General features: G+C 50.0%; 1 protein-coding gene across 1 annotated transcript in view; it reads left to right on the top strand.

Annotated features, from left to right (window-relative positions):
• Positions 1 to 1,677: 1,677 nt before the first annotated feature.
• Positions 1,678 to 14,239, top strand: part of IGDCC3 (immunoglobulin superfamily DCC subclass member 3) — a 104,230-nt gene continuing 91,668 nt past the window's right edge. Inside the window, exon 1 of the mRNA XM_035131707.2 lies at positions 1,678 to 1,870. Coding sequence (XP_034987598.2) covers positions 1,795 to 1,870 — 76 coding nt within the window. The 5' untranslated portion in view covers positions 1,678 to 1,794. The remainder of the gene's footprint in view (positions 1,871 to 14,239) is intronic.

The raw sequence follows: 14,239 nt of genomic DNA, 5'->3' as shown, positions 1-14,239 counted from the left end.
CCTTCGGTCCATCCGGCTTAGCATTGCCTGCACGGACTGGCAGCAGCTCTCCAGGGGTTCAGCCTAGAGCTTTTCCCAGCCTTACTTGAAGATTGAACGTGGGGCCTTTTCTGAAGGTACAGGAGATGCTCTGCTACTGAGCTGTGGTCCTTCTTAAAGATAAAAGGCTCCAGACCTCATGACTGTAAAAGAGGAGCTGATTTAAACACGGGAAGCGGCCTTCGTTCCGTTCAGTATTGAACAGTGTACGGGGGCGGGGCGGGGAACCAACATACAAAAGTACCCCTACTTTACACCCCCGCGATAGCCATCTTCTTTCTCAAGCCGGGCTGCTGCACAACGTCTGAATGTCAAGCGAGCATCTTTTGTTTCTCTCGCTCAACCCCCCGAATCCCAGCTCAGCATCTGCTCTCCGCTGACCGCTACTCTCGCCCGTCTCTAGTACCAGGCCTTGTGGGACGCTGGGGCTCAGTTTCGGGGCGCAGAGGTCCTCGTCTGTCCCTGCCCGTGGGAGGAGCGTATGGGAGTCCCTGGGAAACTGTAGGAGTGTTTTCATCCTTTATCGAGCCCTCTGTCTTTGCAACCCCTCTGCCGGGCCACACCTCTTCAGCGGTGTGGATTTTTTGACACCGTCCAGTTACCAACACCACCGCAGTTGCTACTTTCGACAGCGCTGCTGATCCGGAGGAGAACTTTTTCCCCTTAAGGGAATCTCCAACACAGCGCAATTCTTCGCCACATTTGCACCATGCGCCACGAAATCCCTGCGTGTGTTTTCACGGGGCCGGGGTAGGGGGTGAAATCTGTGCATGTTTTTAGGGCTCTTTTTTTGAGGGGAGGGGGCGCAGACATTGCAGACCCACAAAGAGGGGAAACCCCACTATCGGTCGTAGCTTTTTCTTTGCAAAGGGAGGGTGGGGAGAGAAAGGCTTTTCAAGCCTTTGCAAAGCTGTGCTGGGGAGGGTAGAGACCTCACCCTCAGCCCCCCAAACTCCCCCCGTCTGACCTGCTTTGATTCCTAGCAGCATTTAAAGGAAACCCCCTCCCCCGTACAAAAAAGAGAGCTCTCCTCCTCAGGAAGTCATTGGGGGGGGGGGCTTTATTTGGCCGTGCGCGCTGGCCGGCGGGGTCCGTCCCGTCGCAGGAGCGAGCGAAGCCGGAGCGCGCCGGCCGGCCGTTGGCTCGCCTTTTGTTCTGCCCCCTTTGCTGGGGACTCCCAGGGGAGGGGAAAGGAGGGGCGGGGCAGCAGCAGGAGGAGGGTTGGGGGGCTCGAAGGCGGCGGCGGCGGCGCTGCTGCTGTTGCTGTTGCTACTGCTACTGCTGGGGCGCCGCCTGGCAGGCAGGAGAGGCGAGCCGGGCGCCGGGAGAGCCGCCGCGCCAGAGCGTACGCCAAGCGAAGAGGCAGGCAGGCAGGCCGGCTGCCCGTCCGGCAAGATGGCGCAAGGCCGCCCTCGCCGCCGCGCAGGCTCCTCCCGCCCTCGCTGCCGCCGCTACTGCTTCTCCTCGAGGCGAAGGTTGAGGCGTTAGGCTCGGCCTGCCCCACGGACGGACGGACGGATCCGCTCACCCACCGCCGGTCCGGCCCGGCTCCGAGGGCGCTTGTATTTGGGCCCGGCGGCGGGCGCACGTGCGCGGCCGCTGCTTTGTACGGCTCCGTCGGCTCCTCGCCACGCCTGCTTCGCCCGGGAGAGAAGCGAGGCAGCCGCGCCGGACGGGGCTTCGTCGTCGAGAGAAGGGTTCGGGGGAACCCGCCCGCGGGAAAAAAAGAGGACCCCTCCAATCTTCCCGGAGCCAATGGCTCCCCGCGGCTGGCCCTTGCCGCCGCTTTGCTCGCTCGCCTGCCTCCTGGTCGCCGCCGCCCTGGCAGCAGGTAGGCACGCGGGGTTCCCTTCGGAGGGGCAGGGGGACGAGGGGGGCACCGATTCTTCAGGAAGGGTAGGGAGCCCCCTCCTCTGACTAGCTGAGATTTCAACTTTGGGACGTGCGCCCCTTTCAGACTTTGTTTTTCTTCGACGGGGCGGGGGAGCCCCTTTCTCGGTGTGGGTGTGGGTGTGTGGAAATGGCAATCGCACCCTGAAGCTCCGGACTCGGTTGTTGCCGCGCGATCCCCTCCCCGGCTTCTCTCCGGCTGCGTTTGGGTGCGCGCGTGGTTCTCCCCTTCTTTCCTCCCCTTCTCTGGAAAGCACATGGGTCTGTCAACAAGTCCTCTTCCAAGGAGGGAAACGTGCCAAGTCGCAGTAAATAAACCGACGACCGCGATCCGCCTGTTCTCTCCGCCTCCCTCGCCTCCTTCAGAGGCGCAACGGAGAGGCTGAGAGAGAGGCGCTTCTGGGCGAAGCACCAGCTCTTGCAGGAAGGAGCTGCGCTCGCCCTTCTGCCTAGGATAAATGCTTCTCCACATGATAAAATCACTCTCGCCTTCCTCCGCACCCTCTTTGTTTAAGAGCATCAGGAGCGCTGTGCTTTGGACCAGACCGAAATTTCGCCCTGGTGCTCTGATTCCAGCGCTGCCTAACGAGCCAGAGATGCCTCTGCAAAGCTCAGAAAGGAGCTGGGTTTTCTCTCTGGCGTCTTTCCCCAGCGTCTGGTATCCAGGGGTCTAGTGCCTCTTCACCGTGACTGGTAGCTATTGCCTGACCTGTCTTTGGTGTATTTATTTAATCTCGTTGACCAAAAAAGATAGTGGTTGTAGTAACTCAGTAGTAGATCATCTGTTTTGCGTGCAGAAGGATCCCAGGGCAAGGAGAACCTTTCTGGTTCGCTGCCAGCCAGTGTAGGCAGTACAGACCCAGGTGGAGCAATGGTCTGACTTGCTGTAAGTTCCCTTTCTCTGTTCCTAGGTCCTGTTGGGTCTTATGGCAAGGAGCAGTGTACATTGTTAATGCAGGGTTGAGCCATGGTTTTGCAGTTGCTTCCATTTGTTGTGTGTTAAGAACAGGTCATGTGGAGAGTGAGATTTCTCCCTGCACCAATGCTGTGGCGATGCTGGACGCCTCTGATTCCCAGAGACAGGGGGCCTCTGATTGCCACCAGGTCCTGGGGTTCAGCAGTTGGGGGTGGCTCTCTCTGTCTTGTCCCAGTGGACGTTCCCAGCATGTGATTGGCACTGTTGGGGACAGATTAGATGGACATTTGGTATGGTCCGATTTTGGTCAGTCCTTACTATCATGGGCTAGAAGCGGTTTGTGGAATATGTGGGTTGAGATTCCCTTTTAGTATGAAGTGGGGTGCAAGGGGGTGCGTGTCTTCAGTTTGCTGGAGGGAAAGTCCAGAGAACCCAATGGGTATGGAGGAGTCGGTGGGTCTTGTGAGTCCCACTCTCCCTTACTCCTTTCAAAACACGGAATTGCTGAAAAGGTTGTGGGGACCCCTCTTGAGTTTCAGGGACAAAGCAGGTGCCAATGGGGATGTGCTGGCTTTTTCTCCTTCTTACTGTTCTTATCTGGGATGGCAACATCCCGGTACAAATCAGGAGGCATCCATAGGAGCGCAATGGATGGTTAACTTTAAAGCATCAAGGAAACTTCAAATGCACAAGGGGCAAATGCACCAGGAGTGTTTCCTGAGAAAGGAAAGTGGCTCGAGACAGCAGAACTGGAAGGGGAAGCAAGGTGAACTCTTGAGATTACCCCAGCGTGGACCTTCATAAAGCCTCTTAGCTGGACTTTCTTTCCCCCCCCCCCTCTTAGCTGGACTTTCAAGCTTGCCATCTAAACAGGATACTTCTCTCACTCCAGCTAATGTATATGGGTAATAGCAAATGGAGCGAGCTGGGATAATAGGGCATGCTTTTGTGTATGTAAACGGTATTGGTCCTGAAAACTCCCATGTTCATATGCTGAGCTGAACTATATTTTCTTACGTTTATTATATCCCACATCTTTCCTCCAAGCCATGTAAGGTGGTGCACACGCCCCCCCCCTCTCCTGTTTTATCCTTACAACAATCCTGTGAGATGGATTTTGCTGAGAGGCAGTGACTGGCCAAAGGTCATGCAGCGAGCTTCTTGGCCAAATGCGGGATTTGAACCCTGGTTTCCCAGGCCCTAGACCTGCTCTCTTACCACTATGCCACATTGGCATGCAGGGGGAGAGGGGCTGTTGTCTTTGTGTGCTGCTTTGCGGAGGTCTCTGGTTGGTTACTCTTGGAAAGATGTTAGGCTGTGCTGGCCTTTTTCTAGAGTTAGGAAGACCTTTTCTTGGTCGAAGTTGATGTGCTTGAAAAGATGTTGATGAGAAGACTAGGCATCTTGGGAGAAAAAGCCTCTACTACACATAATGTTTTTTTTCCTACCAGTTTCCAGAAGGATGTTCACTAACGTGTCTGCAGAAAAGCCACCTTTAAATTCATATTTTTTTAAAATAAAAACACAGTTGCAAAATGTTCTCCCAAGTGGGCCATGCCTCTTTTTCTGCATTGTTCCTTTGCATGCACCAGGGACGGGAAGGAAGATGAAGGCTGCAATTTTGTGCATGCTTACCTGCGAGTAAATCCATTGGAATTGGAGGGGCTTTCTTCTGAGCCAAGCAGGCATAGCACGGAGCCACTGATAGAGAAGGCAGTGAAATCACAAGCCATTGCACAAACGTGATTGCAGGATGGAAAGTTGGGCATGAGATTAGTGTTCCTTTCCTTATCCTCGAAAGCAGGAGGCTTTATTGCAATGTGTGGTTTTTACCTTTCAAGAAACTTGTTAGTTAACACCACCCGCCGGACTGAAGCAGAACAACAAAAACATTACAGGGATTTCCCCCTTGGAACTACTGAGCTGAAACCTTTGCCAATGATTGCAAGCATTTCCTCCTCCTGTTTGCCATCACCTCCCCCCAATTTATTTTTGCTGCCCAGCCTCCAAATTTATGTGAAGTGAATAGGCAAAGAGGAAGGGGACATTTAGGTCAGAAACTGGGAAAGTGGGAGGTTGCTGTGTCCCTTCTCCAACCCCAAAATTTCTTTTGGGAACTCCTACAGCACAATCATCACATGATCCATTGCTGCTGCTGGCTGTTCACACAGGAGGACAAGGCTACCAGTGGCTACTAGTCACTTTGGCCACTAGCCACAATGGCAATGTTCTTCCTCCACTGTCAGAGGCATTATGCAGGAGATCACAAGTGGGCAGAGTGCCCTTGTGCTCAGGTCCGGCTTGCAGGCTTTCCAGAGGCTCTGGTCAGCCACTGTGAGAACAAGATGCTGGATTAGATGGGCCAGTGGACTGATCCAGCAGGCTCTTAACTTTCTGAGAGCATGATCTGTGGACAGTTATGCACCTTGCAGATCAGGGGCAAAGCAGATGTTCTGTGCAAGCTCTGGATTCACCCTCTGGGATCTGTAGTTAAAAGGGTCACAGCCACTGCCTGCCGGAGTCTGCAATACTAGCCGAGGTGGGCAAATCGACTGAGCTCGTATCAGGCAGTTTCCTATGGTCTCCTGTAATGCTTTCCATGGTCTCTGCCTGCAAGCAGCTGGCAATCTAAATTCAAACAGTAGTAGTAGTAGTAGTAGTAGTAGTTGGGGGGGATGGGGAAGAGTAGCAAGGGATGCCTTCCCTGGAACAGGAGTGGAGAGCCTTTTCTAGCCTGAGGGCCACATTCCCCCCTGAGTAGCCTTTGAAGGGCCACATGCCATTGATGGGGAGGCCAAAGTGTGCAGAGCATCGAATGTGAATATTACTACTGTAGAGCAAGCTAGTTCCTACACACAAGGGGCATGATCGGAGTCCGAGGACAAATTCTAGCCAGGCAAAGACTCTGGGGGTGCAGGGCAGGGCCAGTGAGGGGTGTGGCCTGGGGAGAGTTCAAAGGGCTAGATAGAGAGGCCCAGAGGAGAGCTGCCTTTGACCTCTGAGCTCCCACTGCTGGTCTAAAAGAGACCAAGAGGGAAAGGAGGGTACTGTATTTTGTTCACTGGAGGTGAGATGCCTCTTAGGAAACGAATAATGAGAGCGATGAGGCTGTGGGTTTCAGCAAACGAAGGTCCCTAACACTTGCACCTCCAGCAGTCAAAGGTGAGCAGAGTGTGTATTGTGGCCCTTGTGAAGTACAAAGCACTGATTAACAAAATGCAATTAGGGAGCTCTGCTGTCATGATGTCAGGGCGGATAATAGTATGCAATTAAGATGATTGAAATAATGCTGATTCTTCTCTCTCTCCCCCCCTCCCCCAAATCTGACAATCTCTTGAAAGCTGAACCCTTCATAAATGCAAACCACCAGACAGCTAGATGGGTATTAGGAAGAGTAGAAAAACAACAGACAAACAATCCTGATTTTTGCAGGGGATGGTTTTGCTTTCTGAACTTCCTGAAGATTGTATCTCTTGTGGCTTAAAGGAATCGATGTATCCCTTGAGCTCATCGCCCAGTCCTCTTTGTATGAAATATTATTAATTTGTTGTGTGAAACTTAAAACACCAATGCCAGTTATACTCAAAGAAGTTACGGTGGAAGTTAAATGGGTGTTACTAACCTGCTTCTACTAGTTTTAATGGGTCTACTCTTGAGTAAAATGTGGGCTAGCCAACTGAAAGGTGCACTTTCAGCACTCCTCTTTCCAACAGCTTGTGAAAGTAGATCTTTAATGACTCCATTTTTCAGAAGAGACTGAACACTTGTCCATTGCATATTCTTGTGAATGCAGCATTTAAATGTCCTGTGTCCACATCAAGCTTTAACACTTGCCTTTGCTGGTTGTTGTGGCCTGAAGGAGGGAAACTGTGTGGTTGGATTGCATTATTATTGCATTATTCTCCTCCCACATTTGATTTGTGATTCATGCAGAGTCTCAGAACTCCACTGGTGGCAGCTCTAAGGTATTCCAAGTTGTTCCACCGGTGAACCAAGTTGTTTCATTCATGATTTTATTTGCATGCCATTTTTTTCTGCAAAAAAGAATCCTGCTCAAAGCGGCTTACAACAAAGAAAACAAGAATGCACCTCAAAACTAACCATTGCGAGAGAAAAATCATGATAACATAATAAAACAACAGCATCACGGCAAATATAACAATATTCAAAACCTCCCAGCATTTCATTACCGGAAATATAACAATATTGCATTAACAGCATTTCACCCCTTGGCAATAGGGAAAGTAACAGGGAAACTTGACAGTTTCAGTTTGGTCCTAGAAATGTTTCTGGCCTGCTGTTGCTCATAGCCCTTCTCCTGCAATGACTTACAAGGCTTCCACGGATGGATCAGAGTCTGGCATCCTGCTGTCACAGTGGCAAAGCAGACCCCTGTGGATCCTAGCAGCTGGTATTCAAATTTGGAAGGGAACTGGGAACCATTTCAGGTGTCAACATGTTTTGGGATGGCCCTGCTGCTGAGTCTCCACTGGCAGTGAGTTCCACAGGACAGGGCCTGCCACGCAAAAGACTCAGTCCCTAGTAAAGGTTGACCGAATCTCAGGGGCCTTGAAAGGAGCCACCAGAAATGCCCCATTGGAGGATCTCAGTAATTGAGTTGAAGGATAAAGGATCGGGAACGGGTAACTTGAAACACTAGGTTTACAACAGCTTGCAAGCCTTGACGCTATATATTTTAAAAATAAATCCAAAAAAACGTCTTTGTTTTGGGTGATGGACACCTTTTGTCTGCTGCCACAGAGCCCAGTCAGTTTTCAGGGACAAGAACAGGTTATGAGCTTCAGCCCCTGCTTGGTTAGAGCCCTAGAATTAAATCTTGTCATTTATATTTAACTAGGGCTTCACTTTTTAAATTATTCAAGGGTCTAAGCTTTCATTAATTCCTCTGCCTACATGGGCTTAGTTTTGTTTTTGATGTGGAATGGGATTGCTTTCACCTAAATTGGTGTAATACCCCCCTATATATCTCTCCTTCTCCCTGCTTAAACCACACACCGGGTATCATTTAACTAATAAAAAACGTTGACATGATATATGAAATTAAAGCTGGCGTTGGGCATACAAATGCATTTGAAAGTGCCGAGATTGGATCCGTGCTCATTTCTAATCAAAACAGCCAGCTTAACAAAAGGAAGGAGCAGATTGGTTCTCTAGCGTGTGAACCGAGCTGCGCTGGAAGTGAAAGAAAAGTGGATGGGAATGGGGTCAGCTGATTATTTACAGCAGCTGTTCCCCAACCTGGCGCCCTCTGGATGTTTTGGGCTACAGCTTCCATTGGCTGGGGCCATGGGAGTTGTACTTCAAAACCTCCTGAGGGAAGACTGGTTTACACGTTAACATTCCCGGGTTCGAGTGCAGCTCTCTGTTAGGGAAACAGATCTGCTCCTCCTTTTGGTCTGAGTATGTGATGCTTTTGAATTATGGAGGAGGAGGAGGAGGAGGAGAAGACGCTTGAGAGTCCCATGGACTGCAAGAAGATCAAACCTATCCATTCTGAAGGAAATCAGCCCTGCGTTCTCACTGGAAGGACAGATCCAGAAGCTGAGGCACCAATACTTTGGCCACCTCATGAGAAGAGAAGACTCCCTGGAAAAGACCCTGATGTTGGGACAGATGGAGGGCACAAGGAGAAGGGGATGACTGAGGACGAGATGGTTGGACAGTGTTCTCGAAGATACCAACATGAGTCTGACCAAACTGTGGGAGGCAGTGGAAGACAGGAGTGCCTGGTGTGCTCTGGTCCATGGGGTCACGAAGAGTCAGACACGACTAAACAACAACAACAACAACAAAGTGGGCATGCAGTGAATGAGTGAGCAAAAGTGCTGCTTTTGGTGTTTGGTGCTGTTTTTCTGGTGCATTTCCGAGGAACAAAATTCCTTTTCTGCGTTTCTCTCTTTCTAGTCTTTCTTTACTCTTGCTTTTGTTCTCATGAGCCCCCTTTCCCCTTGGAACCCAAAGTCAACTCAGCTGTCCGCCATTCTGCCTTTGGAAGTGGCTGTGCATCAAGACTGTCTTCTTTTATGCCATCCCCACCGGGCTTTCTGATCCATACCAGCTCCTTTGCGTGGCATGGAGAGATCAAAGGAAGCTGGCTTTATTGCCATGGCACAGTGGCTGCTGTTGGGATGGTCTGTATCTTGTTCCCATGGTAGGCACTGCTGGATTGGGCCTTCCCCATTCCACCAGCCCCGAGGAACAGCTTGTCCAAGCAGATCCACGTGCCGGATTTTCCTTGAGCGGAGCCCCCGGCGTCCAGCAAAGTTGAAGGTTGGAAGCTTCAGGTCAGATATTCAAGAAATCCTGCGAAAGAGAACCATAAAACAAATATAAAACAGATCAGAAACATCAGAACCGAAAGCAATTATTGTAGCAACAGTAAAACTAGCAGTAGATATAAAATCAGTCAGCAGGATGTGAGGCTGACTGCTTGTCAGGAGTATGGGCAGGAGTCAGGCTCTGGGGCCTGTAGTGCTTTGCAGGACTGGGGCCTGCCTCGGCTTGTGCTGGAGAAGCAAGGAGTGGCCACTCAGGTGAAGACCTCAGCTTGTGCTGGAGAGGCAAGGAGTGGTCACTCAGGTGAGGCCACTTGATACCTCACTGCACCTGGTGGCAGGAGCTGGGAGGGATAAAAGCTCAGCATTTCCCTTCAGCTCTTGGCCACAGCAATGCTACCCCTGCCTGGTTGCCTCTGGCCTCTTGCTCCTTGGGCCTTTGCCTTGCCGACGCCTTGCTCCTTGACTCCCAGACCTTCGCCTCTGCCTTACTCCTTGACCCTGCGACTGCCTTTTGCTGGACCCTCAGCCCTGCACCTGTTCCTGCTTCTACATCACCATCTTGCCTCTGGTCCTGACGTCCTCAGTCAGGGCTTCAATCGCCCGCCGACCGGACCGTGACACTGCTAAGTCTGGCAGCTTTAACAGAGGATTAGATTAATTCTTGAAGGACATGGCTATCAGTGGCTACTAGCCACAATCATTATTCTCTGTTACCTCTACTCTCGGAGATACTAGCCCTCTGAATACCAGTTGCTGGGAAGTTCACCAGGCACCTAGTTTATAAAGCTGAGTTTCTAACACTGGCCCCGGAGAGTGCTGTGGCCTTCATATCTCCGCAGATACAGATTCTGGATGGTCATTGTGAGAACAGGATTCCGGACTAAATGGGCCATTAGCCCGATTTCACAGCCAGGCTCACCTTATGCTTTCCCCATCTTTGCAGTCTCTAGTAGGACTTTCCTAGTGTGTGGTGTTTCCACTGCAACTTGAAGTTAATTATTGGGCTGGTTGTTGGGGTGTATGTGTGAATGTGCCTTTTAAATACATAGTGTAGTGGTTCGGGTGTCTGAGTAGGACCCGGGAGACCAGGGGTCAAATGCCTGCTTGGTCACAAAGCTCGCTGGGTGACCTTGGGCCAGTCACTGTGTCTCAGCCTCACCTACCTCACAGGGTTGTTGTGGGGATTAAATGAGGAGGGCGAGAACTGTGTATGTTGCCCCGAGCAACTTGGAGGAAAAGGTGGTGTATATAAATGCAATCAATATGTAAGCTTTAGTTGGGAAGGGGACAGGAATATTCAAGCCCCAACGGCTATTTCCTCTTCACACTCTTATTTCCATTTACTGAACAATACCATTGTTAGTATCCTGTAGCAAGTCAAGTTCTCTATGGACTATAAACATCTGTTAAGTCGAAATGATTAGGGGGTTTGTGCGTGAAAGAGTCAGTTCGGAATTACTTCAGTCTCACGAACTGGTCTGAACTTTACTGGAGTTCTTTTTTTCTTAAAAAAACTTTACAGAGTTTTTAAAAAACCAATAAATTATGTAGCATGGCTCATGAAAAAGCTTGTCCTTGGCCAGTCAACCCAAAAGAGTCTAGAAAGTTTTGGTTTTGCAGGAGGATAAAAATAATTGTTTTCATGTGTTTCGCAAGCCCGTAAAAGCAACAGGGCAGGAAGTGAGCGGGCCCATAATTGCACTTTCAAAGAAAGAGAGGCAGAGAGGGACTGGCCAATGGCCCCTCCTGGAGGAGGCTCAGCCATGTTCCCCAGGGCAGCCTCAGCTTAAGAGCTGAGGTAGCTTCAGTGCAGGTTTCCAACAGAATATATTGGGAAGCATTAATGCTATGCTGCTTAGTGCTAGTATGTCCTTTGTTTGGAGTGTGGAAGGGTCTTTGACTCAGCGCTTTGAGTGCAAAAATTCTCTGGTTCAATCCTTGGTCTCTCCAAGTAGGAAAGACCCCTTCCCCAAACCCTGGTGTTCAGGGAGGGGTTTACATTGTAGCCATCTGCTAAAATGGAGTTTCTCTTCCATTGTTTCCATTGAGGTTTCCATCCAGACCTGCAATGGATCAGGAAGGGCTGTGCATTGGAATCCCACCGCCAAATCAAGGGGAGAAACACTCCCTTTTAGAAGCCCCAGCTTCGGGACTTCAAAGTGCCTTGCGTGTGATTTCATGGGACTGATAGGTGGGCAGCCCCACCCACCTGTCCGATTTGGCCCTACGAGGCTGATCCTGATGAAGATGTGGCCCTCAGAGATGAAAAGGTTTCCAATTCCTACTCGTACTGTAAAGCAAGGCCCTAGAAGAGGGTTGCTCACAGCAAACCCAACCCCAAAAGCCTTCAAGCGAGTCTTCAGAACATGGATTAGATACTAGACCAAGGATGGCGAACTTCAGGCATGCAGGATCTCCTTTGTTTGCTTGTTTCTCACTAGAATCCGGAGGCCACCGATCACAGCCAGGTGCAAAAAGGCCAATGTGGTGTAGTGGTTAGAGTGTTTTGTGACTATGACCTGGGAGACCAGGATTCAAATTCCCACTTGGCCATCAAGCTTGCTGGGTGACCTTTGGCCGGGCACGCCTCTTCGTCTGAGCTCCCTCATAGGGTGGTTGTGAGAGTAAAAGAGGGAGAGCCATGTACACTATCTTCAGCTCCTAGGTGGAAAGTAAATCCTATATAATAAAGTCCCTGTGTCTCTGCGTCCAGTCCCTGTGTCCCTGTGTCCGCGCTAATGCGCATGTGCCCCACGCACGCGCGTTCTTCCCCCCCAACCCTCTGCCTCCCATTCCCCTGCAGCGGCGGACCAAGATGGCGGCATCGGGCTCCGGAGCCTGATGCCGCCATCTTGGTCCGTCGTCGCAGCCTCCTGACAACCCTACCTGGCCCGTGGGAGGAGCGGCGGGGCTGCGGCCTTCCTTCCCTCTCTGCGGTCGGCCGCGGGACATGATGGGAGAGCGCTTTGTTTAATTGCGTTTCTGGCGCCCCCCCGCGGCCGAGTGCAGAAAGGGAGGGAAGGCCGCGGCCCCGTCGCACCTCTAGTGCCCGTTTTCTTAATGGGCTGAATGAGACTAGTGTAGTAATAAGGGAAGGAAGGAAGGAAGGAAGGAAGGAAGGAAGGAAGGAAGGAAGGAAGGAAGGAAGGAAGACAAAGTGGTTTAGTTAAGAATTAAGGAGTTTGTGATGATGATTATGATGATGGTGATAATTTTATTATTTATATGCCATCCATCTGAATGGGTTGCCCCAGCCATTCTGGGTGGCTCCCAACAAAATATTAAAAACACTATAAAACCTCAAACGTTAAAAACTTCCCTGTACAACAGGGCTGCCTTCAGATGTCTTCTAAAAGTCATACAGCTGTGTATCTGTTTGACATCTGATGGGAGGGCGTTCCATAGGATGGGATAATGATATAATAATGTAATAGATATGAGGATCAGTACCAGAACCAAGCACACTGGTCCTTTTGAACCTAAACTCATGTTCTTCTCCCTCTCCTCACCACCCTGTGCTTTTTAAAAAGAAATAAAGAAGCTTTCTACCGGTAGTTGCAATCGCTAGAGATTAGGAGTCAGAACCGCATGCTGATCTACTGTGAATCACTCGGAGATCTCCCAGTAGATCCCAGTATGCTCCCTGCTCATTCCCCCCCCCCCAATGTTAGACAGTGCAAGGACTGATTCCTTACGGTAGCTGTAAATAGATTTCATATGACCAAACCTCTCACGGTGCCCCTCTATGGAATCCCTGATTGAGCCTCCTGTAGCTTTGCAGAAAAAAAAGGGAAAGGGTCAGAGCTAGTTTGATCTCTTTCTGGCTGTCTCCTTAGAGCGCCCTCCCCCCCCCCCAAATTCCTTCCTGTTTCCCCTTAGCAATTGTATTTGGAGTGCTAACACCTGGGAAGGCTTCAGCTTAGTTTTGGAGCATCTGAAAAATATTAGGAGGGGTTGCTCTTTTTTTTTATATAAAAAAAAGCAATGGTGGGTTCTGCATTTACGGTGGCTTCCCTCCTGAAGCAACCCCCCCCCCCCAATTGTCATTGTGGGGGAGGAGATAAGATTCCGGGAGTCTGGTAACCCATTCACAACACAACCCTTTGCAGGTTTACTCAGAAGTAAGCCCCCACCATGTTCAATGGGGCTTACTCCCAGGTGTGGGCAATATCATAATAATAATAATAATAATAGTAGTAATAATAATAATAATAAATAATATTTATACCCTGCCCATCTGGCTGGGTTTCCCCAGCCACTCTGGGCGTCTTACAACAGAAAAATGAAATAAAACAGTTAAACATTAAAAGCCTCCCTAAACACCAACCTTGATACTGTGTAGTGGTAGCTGGTGCTGTTCAGGTTGTGGAAAGGAACGGCAGATGCCCAGTTAAAAGCGAGGGTTGGAAGATGGGGAAAACAATAACTTCAGAGTGCATTGAAAAGCTCTCATTCACCCCCAAGCCTCCTCCCCCCCTTTCCCTCTCTCTGCAAGATAAATCTGGGAGTTCAGCCTTTGCACTGCTAATTGTTTTCTCTCTGATCAAATATTTTTTGGTTAAATAACTGTTTGTGTCGCCACACATCATATTGTTGGGGGAGATATGAAATGTTTCTCGTAGGAGAACTGGCAGAGAGGGGGAGTTTTCTGTCTTGAAGTTTTCCCTCCTCCATTGTGACATTGTCAATTACATTTTCCTGGCTCCCACCCTCCTTTCCTTTGCCATAATAAAAGGTAAAAGCGATTTAAAAGGAGGGAGAGAAAATTCCCCTGACAAAGCCCCAGCTGGAGTGGAGATGAGCAAGAACTTAATTTACTGGTGAAGAATCTCCCAGTTATTTAAGAAGCCAACTTAGCATAGGAGGCTACAGCCCTGGGTTAGAGTTAGACCCATTTAAACTTGCTTGGGCTTACTTCTGAGCCCAGCTGTATTGGGCTCAGGTGTATATAGCACAACTGTATATAACACAACTGTATTAAATTATTGCAGTGTTGCACACCCTGTTTTGAAAAGGCTTCCTTCACATCTGTCTTCCCATCCACCTGCCTTGGGGCTCTGGCACCATGATATTAGATTTGATAGGCATCCAAGAT

The sequence above is a fragment of the Zootoca vivipara genome, chromosome 14 (assembly GCF_963506605.1).
Source record: "Zootoca vivipara chromosome 14, rZooViv1.1, whole genome shotgun sequence".
Taxonomy (NCBI): Eukaryota; Metazoa; Chordata; class Lepidosauria; order Squamata; family Lacertidae; genus Zootoca; species Zootoca vivipara.
Note: the sequence above shows the minus strand (reverse complement) of the source record. Positions and strands in the feature narration are given on the sequence as shown.